Here is a 16,897-nt window from a genome sequence, read left to right on the forward strand (position 1 = left end):
GATTCAAGCATTTCTATTCCCCATTTTAAACTGACCCTCTACTTGTAATGTGTTTGCACAACTCCCCCATGCCCTTGCTTAGTCCAACCCGATTCAGTTTGCTAACTTTATTTGTGGTGGATTTGGCCTAGACACCAGAAGCTTGTGTAAGACACTTGGGTAGCATAGAAGTTCACGTACTTGGGGATTAATAGAGGCACCCATCTAGGAAAACTACAAAGCTGACAAACCATACATTTCCTTGATATAAAGATTATAGGAAAGCTTCAGTTGATTATTTTTCTTTCTCGTCCTCCCCTTCTTCTTTTTTTTGCCCAAAATAAGCAGATTGAAAGAGTCTTTTGATTGATAAACAATCCTTCATCCACTGGTTGAAAAGCAACAAATTCTTTCTTTCTAATCCCAGTAACCCCAAACCGCAAATTTCACATGGCCATATATTCAGGAGTGTTCATACATTTCCATTTATAAGGCACAAACCCACACATCTCTCAGCGAAAGAAAGAAAACAAAGATTTGAAGACAACAAGATAATCTAGTAATAGAAGATGTTTGTCAAAGTGGAGTGAAAACAAACCACTTCCCTTTTCGGTAAATGGGAACCTTATACTGATAGGAAACGCAGCCTCCCACGGCTCCTCTGTCAACGCAGCCTCTTTCACTGGACCAGAGCGAGGTGTGTCCTCTGGAGGCTGCATGGCCAGAACACATCAATGGCAAGTACCACTTACCCCGTAGAAGCTGCTGGGCAGTGATGTCCGAAATGGGACATTCTAGCTACAGGGTGCCCCACTCACCATTCATACTCCAAGGAGCCTCCGGGGACCAACCACAGAGCACACACACACTTCCTGTCCTGGGGCTTAACTGTTTTAAGGGGTTCAGCTCTCAGTGGAGGCTAGGTGCCTATCTGAGGAACCTGAACTGGGCTAGTTATGTGGGTCCTTTGTGGTGTGGCATGTACTTAAAAGGCTGGACCTTGGGTTCCTCTTGAAATAATTAGATCCCTAGAGGGATCCTTAGAACCAATTCATTCTACCAGGGGCTTTTTGAACACACTGGCCAAAATCTGTAGAAGACTCCCAAATCTTCTGGCCTGTCTGGCAGCTGTAACAGACCTCAAGTAATCCTCCAGTCCACGGGTATACAACAGTGGGTCCTAGGATGCCAAACAGTATCCAAGCTTATTGGCTGGACCTCCTGGTGGCTCTTGGCACTGTAGTTTCTAGTACCGTCTGCATTAGTATTATATGAGAATAAGCTTCCTGGATAGCCACATGGATCCACGCAACTACTTCACGATCCTGTATGTTACCAAGGTCTGAAGGGAGTGAACAGCACTTTAGAGGAAATAGCCAGAGAGATGTCATCCTGAGAAAAGGGTCAGAGTTAGAGTGGGTGAGAGAGGAGAGATCAGAAATCAGATGAACTGGATAAGTCATTGTCTGAAGGTTTCACTGAATCTTGAAGAGTCTGAATTCTCCACCTTGGACAATCTGAAACCCAAAGGAAATGGGTCTTTGGGTCAGTTTATTCAATTGCCAAAGACCAGCAATAGTAGGATGGCCGGTCCAATACGGTGTGGACCAGCCACCTCCTTGTTTTCCAGTCCAGGTTTATCACCCCTCCAGCTCCAGGACTTGCCCCTGGAGGCCTTAGTCAGAATTTTACTGAATTTTCAGGCATGAATATGGTCCTTAATTCAGTGCCCCACGATCTTAGCCAAGGTCCCTTCCTTTCCTGTGTCTTGAAAGGCTATGACCCAGATGGAAAAGGAACACTCCATTTATTAACAACATAACTCTTGAATCCTTTGGCTTCCCAAAGCCATGGCCATAGCATATCCTTGGATATATGTATTAATGTAAAAGCCATTAATACACATGAAAACTCTTAAAAAACAAAAGGTCAGCTCCTGTGTTTGTATCACATTTCCCCCAAATCGCAATGGGGTGCCTCCACAGCTTGCCCACCCTGCCAGCCTCAGGACTCTTTCTTCATTAGTCTGGCCTTGACTTTGCGCCTCAGGAGGGCTGCAGTGGTGGTGCTGCAGGCGGTCAACAAGAAGAAGGACAGACAGGCCACGTAGACAGACAGGGGACTGTGGCGCTGCAGGAAGATCTCCTGCCGCCCCTGGTAGTCCAGGAGGATGGCCTCCAGCTGGGAAAGCGTGCAAATGGACAGAAATACGTGGAAGAGCTGATGCCCATGGCCCACAATGTCACAGGAACCAGGGAAGTACTTCTCAGGAACCGGGCAAGAGAAGAAGTAGGCGCTGACCAGGAAGAAGAGGATCTGGAGGGTATGGTACCAGGCGGCCTGCTCCTGGCAGCCAGCCAGGTGGCATAGGGCTACTCGGTGGGCCACGGGGCTAATGTCCAGAATGAAGGCCAGCCCTGAGGGCACCACCTGACATATCTTCTTCATGATTGGGTAAGGCTTCTGATAACGATACTTGGCGTAACAACAGCCAGCGCAAGACAACCAGCCACAGAAGGCAGCTGCTGGCAGGAAGAAGAGCCAGAAGTGCTCATACCAGCCCTGGTCGGAGGTGTAGAAGAAGTGGACCAGGGCGCTGCCGTACTGGTAGATGCTCACCCCCACGTAGTCCACGAAGTAGAACGTGTAGTGGGAGAGCTCCGACTGGGACTGCAGCAGGTGGGCCAGCACGCTGAACAGGAGGTAAGTGATGGAGGACAGGACGTAGATGAGCAGGGGCAGGGTGCTGGCAGAGGCCCAGGGCAAGGCCTCGGCCTCGGCAAAGGCCCAGAATCGCAAGAGGACGGCCAGGGCCGCCAACAAGTGGGTCCAGACATTGACCACCTCGTTGTGTTTCTGGAAGAGGCTGAGGAAGTAGTAGCGCCACCTGTGGCCCGTGGGGCGGTAGCCGGTGTGGATGTAAGGCTCCCGGAACAGCTGGGGCACATCTGTCTCGGGGACAGTGCAAGGCATCTTGGGAAGCCCATTCTCCAGGATCTTGGGCAGGCGGCGCAGCTGCTGCCCGCTGACCGACAGGGTGCTCAGGTGCTCCAGGATGGCCGTCGTCATGGCTGCCTGGCACGGCAGGACGGGGGTTGCAGCCTAAAGACAAGAAAGGAACATCAGCAAAAATGCAGCGAGAGAGGGACTGAGCTAAGGGAGCAAAAGCAACTATGGGTGTTCTTAATGAAACGCAGCTTTCTAGTGCAATACGGAGGCAGAAAGCTGCAGGCAGCTCTTTGAGCCATTCTTCTTCTTTTTTAAAATTTATTTTTAAATCCTCACCCCAGGATATTTTTTTCATTGATTTTTAGAGAGAGTGGAAGAGAGAGAGAAATATCGATGTGAGAAAAACACATGAATTGATTGCCTCCTGCACAGCCCAGGCTGTGGAGGAGCCTGCAGCCAGAGGTACATGCCCTTGCCCAGAATCCAACCCAGAACCCTTCCTCCACAGGCCGAGGCTCTATCCACTGAGCCAAACTGGCTAAGGCCTTTTTTCTTCTTGACAGAGTTGGACCAAGCTCCCTTCCTCCCCCAACACTCTGACTTTACCTCTACTACCCACACACAGTGTGAGGCCAAGTTATAGCTTATAAAATGGGAATATTAGCCACCCCGTTTTAATGATATTTAGAAAGTAAGGGTTTCTTTGAAGGCTTTGGAGTTTTCTAGATGCTATTAAAATGTAATCATCAGACAGGCTGTACTAGTATGAAACATTATATTAAAATACCATAGGCCTGATGCACAAAATCTGTGCAAGGGGCTCGGCCCTTGCAGCCCCGACTTCATCTGGAAGGTCGTCCAGATGGTCGTTCTGCTGTTCGGTCTAATTAGCATATTAGCTATTTGTTATATAGGATAAGAATTACAAATATTGATATTACTAATGATAGCCTACATTTCTTGAGTACCTAATAAAATATTCACTGGTCACTTGAAAATCTGAGATAAGCAATAATAACCTGAACTCAAAGACAAACACACGAATCATCAATTAGGTTGGTCACCTAATCTTAAAATATTCACTGGTCACTTGAAAATCTGAGGTAAGCAATAGTAACTTGAACTCAAAGTAAAGACAAACACACGAATCATCAATTAGGTTGGTAAAAACCCATGTATATTCTGGGAAATATCTGACTAAATAAATTTAACATAAACTCTAATTGCAAAGATTGTTTTTTGTTTTTTAAGTTATGCTCTGGAAATGAGGTAGTTTTGGGCTTATCTCTCCTGGATATTTAAATCTCTGCTCAATGAATTTTAGGTCCCTCAAATGCTGAATTTACATTTGAAATTTTTGTGAACAGATGAGCCAGCTAAGCATGGCAATTATTTCATAAAATAGTCCGTAAAATAGCTGCAAAGTTTCAAGGGGAGTTACTGAGGAAAGAAATGGATTTTTAGCATGTCTACAGTAACCTTCTGTAATTCGTATTTCCCAAACCCTTTTCCTTGGAAAAGTGCAAAACCTTCCTTCAGAACCCTTCGCTGGGAGAGATACAGCAAGTGCTTCTCAGGGCACTACTAATTGTAGTGAAGAAAATGTCATCTTCCTACTCACACACCTTAATCAACATTGAAAAAAGAAAAAAAAATATCTAAATGGTCTAAAATGTAGGACATGGAAATGAATAAAATGTGAAAGAAGTTCAGAGAGACCTGGGGTCAAGCCCTGGCTTTTGGCCACTTCCTGGGTAACCTGGGGCAAGTTACAGCGCTCACTAAGCTTCAGTCCCCTCATGTGCAACGTGGGAGTAGTAATTTTTACGTATCATATGGATGGTTGGGGGTGGCTAAACGAGAGAATTTAACACATAAAGTGCGTAGCCCCCTGCCTGGCCCAAGACGAGTGCTCAGTAAAAGCTAAGTACTGCTGTTATCTGTGTTACTATGAGCTGGCCTTTGTGCTAGGGATACAAAGACAAAAAAGATATGCTGCCTGCTTTTCAAGGTCAGACTCTACTGAGGCAGACGAGTAGGGACGTTATAACCAAAACATGGATGCGTCCTCCACGGAGGCGAGCGTTGGTTCACGGTGTCTCTGCAAACACAAGCAAAATAGACAGAAGGCCAGGGAGGGGTGCGCAAGCTTCTACAAGTGACCCTGAACTGGGTGTTGAAGGAAAATCAGAATTCCCAAGAGAACATGAGGGGGGAAAGAGCTGTAGGCAGAGAGCAAGGTCAAAGCACTTATGCCAAAATAAGGACCTGTGCAGCCTGGAGCGCCCGAGGAGGTGGCAGGTGGCATGTGTGTGGTCTGAGGGAGGACATCGGCACCAGAAGCAGACGAGTAGGGACGTTATGACCAAAACATGGATGCGTGCTCCACAGAGGCGAACGTTGGTTCCCGGTGTCTCTTCAAACACAAGCAAAATAGACAGAAGGCCAGGGAGGGGTGCGTAAGCTTCTACAAGTGACCCTGAACTGGGTGTTGAAGGAAAATCAGAATTCCCAAGAGAACATGAGGGGGAAAGAGCTGTAGGCAGAGAGCAAGGTGAAAGCACTTACGCCAAAATAAGGACCTGTGCAGCCAGGAGCGCCCGAGGAGGTGGCAGGTGGCGTGTGTGTGGTCTGAGGGAGGACATCGGCACCAGAGACCTGAGCCCTGCCCTCCACAAGGACGAGCCATGAGCTCCAGCCTGGGCTCTGTCATCTGAGAAGTTGAGCGACTGATAAAGAGAAGCTGATGTAAGGACTATTATGACGTCATGCCCTTCAAGTGTTTAACTGAGCGCTTGGTTCCAAGTCCACAAAACATCTGCCATGATTACGACCATCTCCAGTGGGAGAAGCGGGGGCAGTTCACGAGTGGACGACCTAATGCCCACTCCGTGCCTTGTATCTACTTGTACGGAGGCCCTGAAACCTGGGACTGAGTCATTTCTTTAGCTAGTACAGGCCAGTGATTCCCTACCAGGACCAAGCCATCAACTAGTGCTCAATGTAAAAATTAGAGAACCTTATTAAGAATCAGAGTGTCAGCCAGAAAGACAGGTAAGGGTGGGAGAGAGAGAGAGAGAGAAAGTTGTCATCAGAATACCTTAATTCATTCAAAACGAGCAAAACAAGAAAAAGCTAAGCAGTGCTTTTGCCGCCAGCGAGCAGAGGGATTAAGAACCTGGGGGTTAATAGATGAAGATTCCAACTGACCTGGGTGGCAGTTGGTGACAGAGCATGGCAGGGGTAAGGGAGGGGGACACCAGAAGGTGGAAGAGGTGGGGTACACAGGTCCCAGATCAGGTGGATGCATGGTAGGGCTGGGCCTGGGACATGGGAGACATGTGATGATGCTGGTGACTGAGAAGCATGTAATCTAGGGGCACTGGGCTTGTTGGAGCTCTGGGGAATTAAAGGGCTCTATTCTTTAGATACAAACATAGTGGGAAATCAGATGAAAATGTCGGTTTGATTTTGTGTCTGGGATATGGGCTGCAGGACTCGCTGAAGATGTGGCCCGGCATGCCCACCTGCGTTGATCAAGCGAGTTTCCATCATCTCTGGGCACTCAAAGCAATCTCAGGCCATATCCAGAGTTGAATAACACATGACCGCACAATTTCTGCTCATCTTTGCATCCTTGAAAATAGGATGCCTGACACAATAGCAGGTTTTTATAAGCTGATGACACAACTGAATTTCTAAAGATTAAAACCGTGGGTCTGGGTTGTCTATTGGTTGGAACTAAGTCCAGTTCAGACCTGGGAGCCAACTAGCATCTGTTTGTTCTGAGGAAGAAAAGACAGATTATGATGCTGCTTTATTGGCAATTTCCAGAAAACCCCGTCTGACCCTGAGTTTCTCCAGCCCTCATCTCACCAACGTAACCTCTCCTGGCTTTATGTTGACAAGTCCTGATCATGAAATCATTGCCACTTCTCTCTCACTTACGGAAACTGAACTAGGAAGAGGTTTATAGAAATAAGAAACAGAGAAGTATAAGACCAAAAGGATATTCACTTTAACTTCAAAGGAAAGGGTGCACAGGAAAAAATAAAAAGGCAGAATCTTCATTTCCCTTGAAAATGAGGTCTCTTTTCTCAAGGATCCTTAGAATGCAGCCACATCAGTCTCAGGGGCTCCTTAGCTCCACCCTCTGGAGTGTGTAACCCAATACTCACCGCAAGTTCCAGGGACCTGACCTCCATGGCCTCCAACTCAGGACACCATCTCTTATCTCCCTCAGCAATGAGGTGATAAAAAGATCTAGGTCCTCTATCTGTGGGTGACAAGGACCTCAATTTCCCTTTGGAAGTCCAAGGCCATAAAAAATTCTAAACTAATGATTGGGAAGAGTGGGGATTAATTTTTAATCCTTTGCTTAGCAACTACCTCTTCCATGGCCATAAAATTCTCCCTTTGTGTGAGAGCAGCCACCAGTGTCACAGCGATGGTAGTAAGTTATAATTCTTTATCATCATTAACTTCAGAAGCCGCTGTCCAGTGGGGTCCGACCACCTCCCTAGACAGGCCTTACCTGCAGTTAGGCTCCAAAGGGCCAGCTGTAAAGTCTGGGGGCCCGTTTTGGAGGAAGCGCATATTGGCATCATGATGTTGTTGCAGAACACACTTCTCAGTCTTCCCATTGCCAGCCCTGAGTAAGGGCCCCTCCCTCATTCCTGGCCTCTGTCCCCATGCACCCTCCCCAAACTCATGTGGTCATGAGTCAACTAAGATGCTCCCTTAGAATGGCCTCCCTTGCACGGGGTGCATACCAGCTCCTCTGCTGAGGCAGCCGGGATGTAGATCTTCCTGAAGAGGCCCCAGCATACTTCTCTCCTGGGCTCCCGATCACGGGTTCACTCTGCTCACTTCCCAAGCTCCTTCAGGGGCAGGGACTGCATGGTGCACAACGTCCCCTGTCAAAAATAATCACACGCCTTGTCCAGCCAGTGTGGCTCAGTGGCTGAGCGTTGACCCATGCACCAAGAGGTCGCAGGTTCGATTCCAGGTCAGGGCACATGCCCAGGTTGCGGGCTCAATCCCTAGTGGGGGACATGCAGGAGGCAGCCAATTGATGTTTCTCTCCCATCAATGTTTCAATCTCTCCCTCTCCCTTCCTCTCTTTCTAAAATCAATTAAAAAATAAAATAATCATACACCCGACGATCATTTACTGAATGGATAAATTCTTTAGGCCCAGACATATGGCACCAATTTCCTTCTTTCGTGCAAGACTGAGGAATAAAAGAAATAATAGCTTGGACGTCGGGAGGTCGGGCTGTTCCTGGCCAACTCCTATTTATCCTTCACGACCCAGCTCAGGTTCCCCTGTGAAGCCTTCCCCTCAGGTACTACTATCCTGCCCACTGCACCTGTAATCCTCCATTACAGCAATTTGTAACCTTTTCATCTCATGGCACACATAAACTTATTATTAAAGTTCTGCAGCACACCAAAACAATGTATTTTTTGCCGATCTGACAAAAAGTAGGTGTAACTTTGATTTATACACACTAGATGGCTAGTGTTGTGTTGGTTGTCATTTTTTAAAATTTGACAATCTAGGGAAAAGAGGTCAGTGCCCCTGACTAAATAGTCAGGTATTGCATGTTTTAAAAATTCTTGCAGCCGAAACCGGTTTGGCTCGGTGGATAGAGCGTCGGCCTGCGGACTGAAGGGTCCCAGGTTCGATTCCGGTCAAGGGCATGTACCTGGGTTGCGGGCACTTCCCCAGTGGGGGATGTGCAGGAGGCAGCTGATCGGTGTTTCTCTCTCATCGATGTTTCTAACTCTCTATCTCTCTCCCTTCCTCTCTGTAAAAAAAATCAATAAAATATATTTTAAAAAAAAAAAAATTCTTGCAGCACACCAGTGTGTTGCGGCACATGGGTTGAAAAATCGCTGCTCTCTTACAGCACTCTCCCTACCATACAGCGCCAATGCCCACTTTATATTACCTGTCTCTCTGCCCAGTACACTGTAAAGATCCTTTGAGGGCTGAGAATCTTTTATCACCTATCACTGTGTCTCCCACATGGGGGATGTTCCAATAAATTGTTGTTGAATAAATTAATGAATGGAATGAAAATGTCAGAATAATGATAATGACAGACACTTATACGGTGTTTATCATATATCCTGCAGTATTCTAGGCTCTTCACAAATACTAGAGGCCCAGTGCACAAAATTTGTGCTCTGAGGCAGGGCAGGGGGTGTCACTCAGCTCGGCCTGCGCCCTCTCGCAGTCTGGGATCCCTTGGGGAATGTCCGCCTGCAGGGGATCAGGCCTAAGCCGGCAGTCGGACATCCCTCTCACAGTTCAGGACCCCGCACTCCTTACCGTCCACCTGCTCGCTGCTCCTTACCATTCGACTCACTGTTCCTAAGTGCTGCTGTGGAGGTGGGAGAGGCTCCTGCCATCACCGCTGTGCTCACCAGCCGTGAGCCCAGCTTCTGGCTGAGCAGCGCCCCCTGTGGTAAAGCACTGACCATCAGGGGGCAGTTCTCCCCTTTTCTCACCAGCCGTGAGCCCAGCTTCTGGCTGAGCAGCGCCCCCTGTGGTAAAGCACTGACCATCAGGGGGCAGCTCCTGCATTAAGCATCTGCCCTCTGGTGGTCAGTGCACATCATAGCAACTGGTCGTTCTGCTGTAATGGTCACTTAGGCTTTTATTATTTGGACTAGAGGCCTGATGTACGAAAATTCATGCAAGAGTAGGCCTTCCTTCCATCGGGGTGCTGGCACCGGCTTTCCTCCAGCGCCCGGGACCCGGGCTTCCTTCCCTCCGGCCAGCCACAGGCACCCAGGACCCCAGCCAGCTTGCCCGGGGCCGACTGCAGGCACCTGGGCCCCAGTTTTGTCAGGAAGGACATCTGGAAGATGTTTGGTCTAATTAACACATTATTCTTTTATTTTTAAAGATTAACTCATTAAACTTCCCAATAACTATCTGGCATTGGCACTATTTCTTTTTCTTTTTTAAAATTCTCACCCAAGGATATGTTCTTATTGATTTTTAAGAGAGAGGATGGGAGGGCGGGGAGAGAGAGATGAGAGAGAAACATTGATAGGTTGCCTCCTCTATGTGCTCCAATTGGGGATCAAACCCACAACCTACATATGTGCCCTGACCGGTAATCAAACTTACAACCTTTTGGTGTATGGGAGGACAATTCAACCAAGTGAGCCACCTGACTATATCATCATTCTCATTTTACAGATGAGGAAACAGAAGCACAGAGAGATTCATTAATTTGCCCAAGGCTACACAGTAAATTGCAGAGCCAGGAAGTAACCTGAAGCAGTCAGCCCTAGTGACTGAGCTATTAACCTCTATGTCCTCAAAAAATGCACTCTACGACTAAACCCAAATATTTTTCAATATTTTTCTATATGCAACTCCAGATATGCTACTACAACACTGCTTTGCTTTGCTCCATCCACAAAGATAGTTTGCAGTTGGCCCTACAAAAGCAATCAGTATTGCAAAGCTTCTCAGTTCTTTGCCTCTGAGTTTATTTGTGAATCAGAGTCCAGTACTCTCCAAGAAAAGGAGATGGGACTGCCACATACTCTATCAGGCATCTATCGGACAATCCAAGTTGGGTGTGCAACCCAGATAGAAAGTGATCACAGACCCCGCGGGCCTCTCATCTTAAAGAGACATGCGTCCTTGCGGCTGGCTTGCAGACTGGTGCGGTGAGAGATTCCAGTGATAAACCTGAAGATAAGGTTGCTGATCGGCGTGCTGGAGGAAAGCAGGCAGCCCTGAGAACAGTCGCTGACTCCGCTGCTGCCGCAGCATGCTCTCTAAAACCTTTCCCCGGGTAAAGCAGAGAATGAAAATAAAAAGCTCCACGTTTGGGAAATGCACATAGTTTGGTGCCATCTGGTGACATTTTATCTGAAGGCCAAAGATAAACGCTCCAAAACACTGGTGCTCTCTGGTCTATTACAAGGACCTCACTGGAACGGATCGCAGGTTTGGTTTAGCAGATTCCCTGGAAAAGCACTGGATGAGGAAGTAAAGTTCCCACTTCTAGGTCTAGCTCTACCACTAATGATGGGACTGTAGGCAGATCACTCAACCTCTCCCTGCCTCAGTCCTCTAGTCTATAAAATAGGAGTCAGTCTCTACAGACTCTAATACTGTAAAATTCCATAATTCATCTGGGCTGTGTTTTGCTTTGTTCAAGCAGTGTGCTAAAACCACCAACAAAGAGCTCCTGTGTCATCACCTCACGTCACTGTGCGGGGGCTCGCACAGATGGCAGGGAGGTGGCCTGCTGCTTATTGGACAGAGGACAAAAGAGCAGCCATTTCCATCAAAGAGGGCAGAGGAAACGCTTCCGGAATCCACAGAAACCCAGCTCACACATCACTGCAGAACTACAAATGGCCGAGAAGGAACAGCAGCCAAAGTGCCGACATGGTGTGCGATTGTTAAGAACTGGAGCCATGCTCGGAGCAGCTTCTGATCCAACCAGAGACAGAGATGGCGTTGCCAATAGCCTCAGACCCCGCCAGGATCTCCAGAGTCGTCCATCAAGTGAGGGGCGGCTGGGCCCACACCAACCTTTGCAGCCACATCTGCCAAATATATCACTGTTTACAAAGTCACATTTTAACGAACAGCACCACTGGCAGAATCCTATTATTAGCAGAGATAATTTTAACATGAACTCTGATTCACCCATGGTCAACACATATCCTCTCTATACTCAAAAAAACCTGCCCTAGCCGGTTTGCTCAGTGGATAGAGCGTAGACCTGCAGACTGACTGGTCCCAGGTTCGATTCTGGACAAGGCACGTGCCCAGGTTGCGGGCTCAATCCCCAGTGTGGGGCGTGCAGGAAGCGGCCAATCAATGATTCTCTCATCATTGATGTTTCTATCTTTCTCTCCCTTTCCCTTCCTCTCTGATATCAATAAAAATATATTTTAAAAAAAGAAAACCTAACAAACATAAATAGCATCTTTTTTTTAAAATATATTTTATTGAGTTTTTTTACAGAGAGGAAAGGAGAGAGATAGAGAGTTAGAAACATCGACGAGAGAGAAACATCGACCAGCCGCCTCCTGCACACTCCCCACTGGGGATGTGCCCCGCAACCAAGGTATATGCCCCCGACCGGAATCGAACCCGGGACCCCTCAGTCCACAGGCCAACGCTCCATCCACTGAGCCAAACCGGTCTCGGCACAAACATAAATAGCATCTTGATATCCCCAAATGGGAGATCTGATTTAATAAATTATGATAAATCTATAAAATAGGATACTATACACATAATACACATATGCAAATATTTATGTAGATATATTTACCTTGATTGTTACAGAAAGATGCACATGAAATACATGTGCTCCATTTTTTTTCCACTGTAGTCTCCCCTGCACTTAGATTGACTAGGACATAGTAGATGGTCAACAAAGATTTGCTGAATAAATAAAGGAATGAAAGATATTATTACAAGAAAGAAGCAAATTAAAACTATGTGTCCCGCCCTGGCCAGTGTGGCTCAGTTGGAAATTATGAAGAAATCTGCCCTAAACATCCATGTGCAGCTTTTTCTGTGAACATATGTTTTCAACTCATTTGGGCAAATACCAAGGGCAAATGCCCAATCTGAATTTTCTTTATTGCTACTTCCTATACTTTCCACATCTCAGCTCATCTTCCCACTTCAGCAGGTGCTATTTTTCAAACAGCACAGCACAGACCTTCCACGTGCAGTAAACAGCAGCTGTGTTTATTGTGGTGGAAGAATTCGGAGGAGCTGGGGAATTTGGAACACACTGAAGCAGTCTAAGGTCAACCAACAGTTAGCTGGAGGTGATCATTTTTTCCTCAGAGACTTCCTGTTTGGGTCAAGGTGAGCTCTGCTCCCTGAAACACCTGCTAATGAGAGCCTGGGGACAGGAGTCTCCCAGGACTTCCCCTAAGGGTGTAACTGGCAGCTTCATTAGTGTGGCTTGGCTTTAGCAGCCCGGCCTCTAGCCTTTCTGCTGCAGGAAGCCCTGTCGCCCCTCTGCAAACCTGCTGGGATCTGGGCCAGCCCAGGTGAACCCTCAATCGAGCTGCAGATTTCCACTGGCAGGAAATCAATCTTGGAATGGTACTTTCCATGGCAGAGGGATCTGCTAGCAAATTAAGTCTGGGCTGGAGCACTATGTGAGGAATGCGGTCTCCTAGGTGTGAGAAGTTAAACCTTTTGCAGCTGAGGCAGTGCACTCCCTGGGTGGTCCCAACACGAAGGCTTTTTATTTGCTACTAAGAAACAAGTAAGTCGCTCCATTTTCCGTTTCTTTTAGATATCCCCAAGGCCATAGTTCTAGTCCACAATGGCCATGAAGAAGTCTTCTCCAGCCGGGCCAGTGTGTCTCAGTGGTTGAGCGTTGACCCAGGAACCAAGAGGTCACTGGTTTGATTCTAGATCAGGGGACAATCCCCAGTAGGGGGTGTGTAGGAGGCAGCTGATGGATGATGTTTCTATCAGCCTCTCCCTTTCTCTCTCTCTCTCTCTCTCTCTCTCTCTCTCTCTCTTTGTCTAAATCAATAAAATCACATTTTAAAAAAAGCTTTAAAAAGAAGTCTTCTCGAAGCCATCTTGATTTCTTTGCTCCGTGAACACTTAACCTACCTATACCCCACATTTGGTATCAGAACATCCGGACCTGCGTGCTGCCCCACTGCGTATTGGGTTGCAAGCTCCTTGGGACAGGAACACTGACTTACACATTCTCTAGTTCTCCTATCAGCAACTATCAGAGGAAAGGTGCCCCAGAATGTGTCAATAGAAAATTGTTCAAACACAAAAGTGAAATAAGACTCTCCTTTGGCCCTCTTTGCTTCTAAAGGCAAAACTGGTGAGAGGTGAGATAATGAACATGGGAGGCATTTCTCAAAAGGAAACAACATTTGAGTCGGCTCTTGTTTATCTGTGGTGAGTATCCTTAACCGTATTTAAATTGTTAACTGATTTCCAATCATCCGCTCGCATTGGGCCTATCTCTTCCTACCACTGGTAGTATTTTTGTGCCCAATAATGCCTAAGCAGAGATGCAGGAAATAGAGAGGCCAAGCAGGAAAAAAAAAAAAAGCAAAATAACATTGGAGCAGGAGTCAGGAGACCTAGTTTTCTATTCTTGCTGCTCAGAAGAGGGCAGAATAGACTGTCCTGGCTCCCTGAACAAGCCGCACACATCACACTGCCCATGCCGATTGTGCGCCTCTCTGCCTGGCAAAGCCTGCTCTCACACGCGGGCTGAGATGTAATCTCCTCTGTGAGGTTTAGCAACAGCCTCAAGCAGAATGAAACACATCCTGTTAAATCAAGCACATCCACTGCACTCTCCGGCGTTATGTTGTAAGTGGATATACTTGCTTTTTCCTTTATAAAACTTTACAAAAAATGGTTTTAGACTCGGGGGAGTGAACACACAATACAATATACAGATGATGTATTATGGAATTGTACACCTGAAACCTATAACTTTATCAGTCAATGTCACCCCAATATATTCAATAAAAGAAAAATAAATAAAGCATTAAAAAGTTTTTAGTTTGTGTTACTTGATTGTGAGGACAACTGAAGCACAGAGAATGTAAGCGACCTACTCAAAGCCCCAACCCAAATCAGCCCTAAGGTACGGGCAGACCTCTCTCCTTCTGATTTCTGTGTCCCAAAAGCCCAGCCACCTGTGTCTCAGGAAAAGAAAGCCCATCAAACATGAACAGAAAAGGAAGAGATAGCTGAAAAGGGAGTGCCCGTCTGCCTCTGAGCTGACGACAGATGAGGAATTCCGGCTCTCTCACATCCTAGGTGTATTATCCAGGATACCTGTCCCAAAGCCTTCCATGAGGGCTCGTTCTCCTAAGGGCACACCCCTGACCTCACTCCACGTCCCAGCGTGGCCTCTCCTACAGTGTGAAGTAGTCATTCATAATCAGCAGCTGATCTGGCAGAGAATCATTCGTTATTCTATAGAGAAGCTTTGTTTGAAAGGTCTACCTACTCAGTTCAGATCAATGACTGTGAACTGTCACACAGCTCCACTCCCACCTCCATTATGTGACAAGCACCCACCCAGCCTGCAGGTCCTACCTCCCTGTGATTACTGATCCTTCAGGATTACTTTCACTCCAAGATCTCAGATGTGAAGTTTCCCCTTCCTGATCCCAACACTCCTGACTCCCACCGGTGCCATTCCCGCGCATCTGCGAACACACTGGGCTCCTCGCCCTCCTGTCTTCTCTCTCAGTCCACCTTCCTCATCTGGCCCCGCTGCTGTCTCTTCACAAACTGGGCCCCGAGCCTGCCACTGCTCATCTCCCCTGGCCAGACTCCTCATCCCTACCCTTTCGCTGGGTCCACCTGCCTGATCCGCCTTGCTTACACGTGACTTCTCTTTCTTCCTCACAAGGCACCATCTACGAGTATGGAAAGTCACAAAACATTATGAGACCACTATAAATTCATGCTTTTAATCCTCAACTGAGACGTCACCTTACTCATCTGGATGTCCCATCAGCACTTTAAGCACTGTGTGAATAAAACAAACTTTCTCCTGCGGTACCTAGTTCTAGTTATTGGTGGGACCAACCTCCCAGTCACCAAGCCTTGAAAGCAAAGCAAAATTTCTCCTTTTCTTCCTCCTCCTCCTCCTCACAAATCCCAGACATCAAATCCCCCTTTTTAAAAAGTGCAGCTTATCCCAAACCTATTCCTTATTTCACTTCCCCTGTAGGCCTGTGCCCCTGCCCCAGCTACACTACGGTGATAACGGCCTTCCTACCTGACCTTGCACCCTCCAGTCTCTGGTCCCAGTTCCATCCGACCTGCCTGGGCTGAAGTTCAGGCCTGATGATGCTTCGTCCCAAAGCCGCCAGGAGTCCTCTCCTCTTTGCCAACGAAAGCTCACATTTCCGAGGCTCTCAGCTGAGCCTTCCATGCCCTGGCCCTCATGGACCCACAGCTTGTTTACATGCAGAACAAAACGGAGGAAGTAGAACAGAGCATGTCAGGGTGCATCCTGCATATTGAAGTACTGTCACGAATCTCCCGGTCCCTGAAATAAAATATATTTCTTAGCAAGGTTCATGTTAAAGTTTGAAAACCACTGATCTACCACCCCATCTAGTATTCCTAAACATGCCCTATGACTTCCTCTTTCATTTAAAAATTATGAAATACTTCTGGCACACAGAGAAGTATAGAGGATAACACAGTGGGACAGGGATGGGTCTCGGCCCATACTCCATGCCCCAGCCCAACCCCTCCCACTGAGGCCCCCCGGTCCCCACTCTGCTGGCAGCCCTGCTTCTGCTGCAGCCGCTTCCCATGCACTGATGACGCCAGCCCCACTCACACCCGCTGGCGGCATGGAGTGATTTGGGCCAGCGTCAGCAGTGGGTGCGAGAGGTGGATGCCAGCCCCAATCACCCCTCAGGAGCAGGGGGAGGTGGAGAAGCCCGCTGATGGTGCTGAACTATTGGGACCAGTGCTGGGCACTAGCAACAGGTGCGAGTGGTAGCTCCAGAGCCAGCAGCGGGTGCCGCGCCTTGGTGTGGCGCTTCCACTCACCTGCTCTACAATCCTGCTGCAGCCTATGCCCACCATGTTCCGTGTGCACCCCTGGTGGTCAGCACACATCATAGGGACTGGTTGTTCAGTTGTTCTGCCATTTGGGCTATTTGCATATCAGGGTTATATATATACTAGGAGCCCGGTGCACGAAATTCGTGCACTGGGTGGGGGTGAGGGGGAGTGTCCCTCAGCCCAGCCTGCCCCCTCTCACATACTGGGAGCCCTCAGGCGTTGACCTCCATCAATCTCCAATCGCAGGATCGGCCCCTTGCCCAAGCCTGACGCCTCCGCCAGAGGTGTCAGGCTTGGACAGGGGACCCCCATCTCCCCCCGATCACTGGCTCTGGCCCCCGCCCAGGCCTGAGGCCTCTGGCCCAGCCA

General features: G+C 47.9%; 1 protein-coding gene across 3 annotated transcripts in view; it reads right to left on the reverse strand.

The window, feature by feature from the left end:
• Positions 1–92: 92 nt before the first annotated feature.
• Positions 93–16,897, reverse strand: part of PAQR8 (progestin and adipoQ receptor family member VIII) — a 42,144-nt gene continuing 25,339 nt past the window's right edge. For 2 of the 3 annotated variants that reach the window (XM_006765698.2, XM_006765697.2), the window contains exon 2: positions 93–3,081. In XM_006765698.2, coding sequence (XP_006765761.1) covers positions 1,984–3,048 — 1,065 coding nt within the window. In that variant the 5' untranslated portion in view covers positions 3,049–3,081 and the 3' untranslated portion in view covers positions 93–1,983. Of the gene's footprint in view, positions 3,082–6,455; positions 6,481–16,897 lie in introns of those variants that run through there. The other variant, XM_015565308.1, reaches the window with a different exon arrangement.

The sequence above is a fragment of the Myotis davidii genome, unplaced genomic scaffold, assembly GCF_000327345.1.
Source record: "Myotis davidii unplaced genomic scaffold, ASM32734v1 scaffold240, whole genome shotgun sequence".
NCBI classification, from domain to species: Eukaryota; Metazoa; Chordata; class Mammalia; order Chiroptera; family Vespertilionidae; genus Myotis; species Myotis davidii.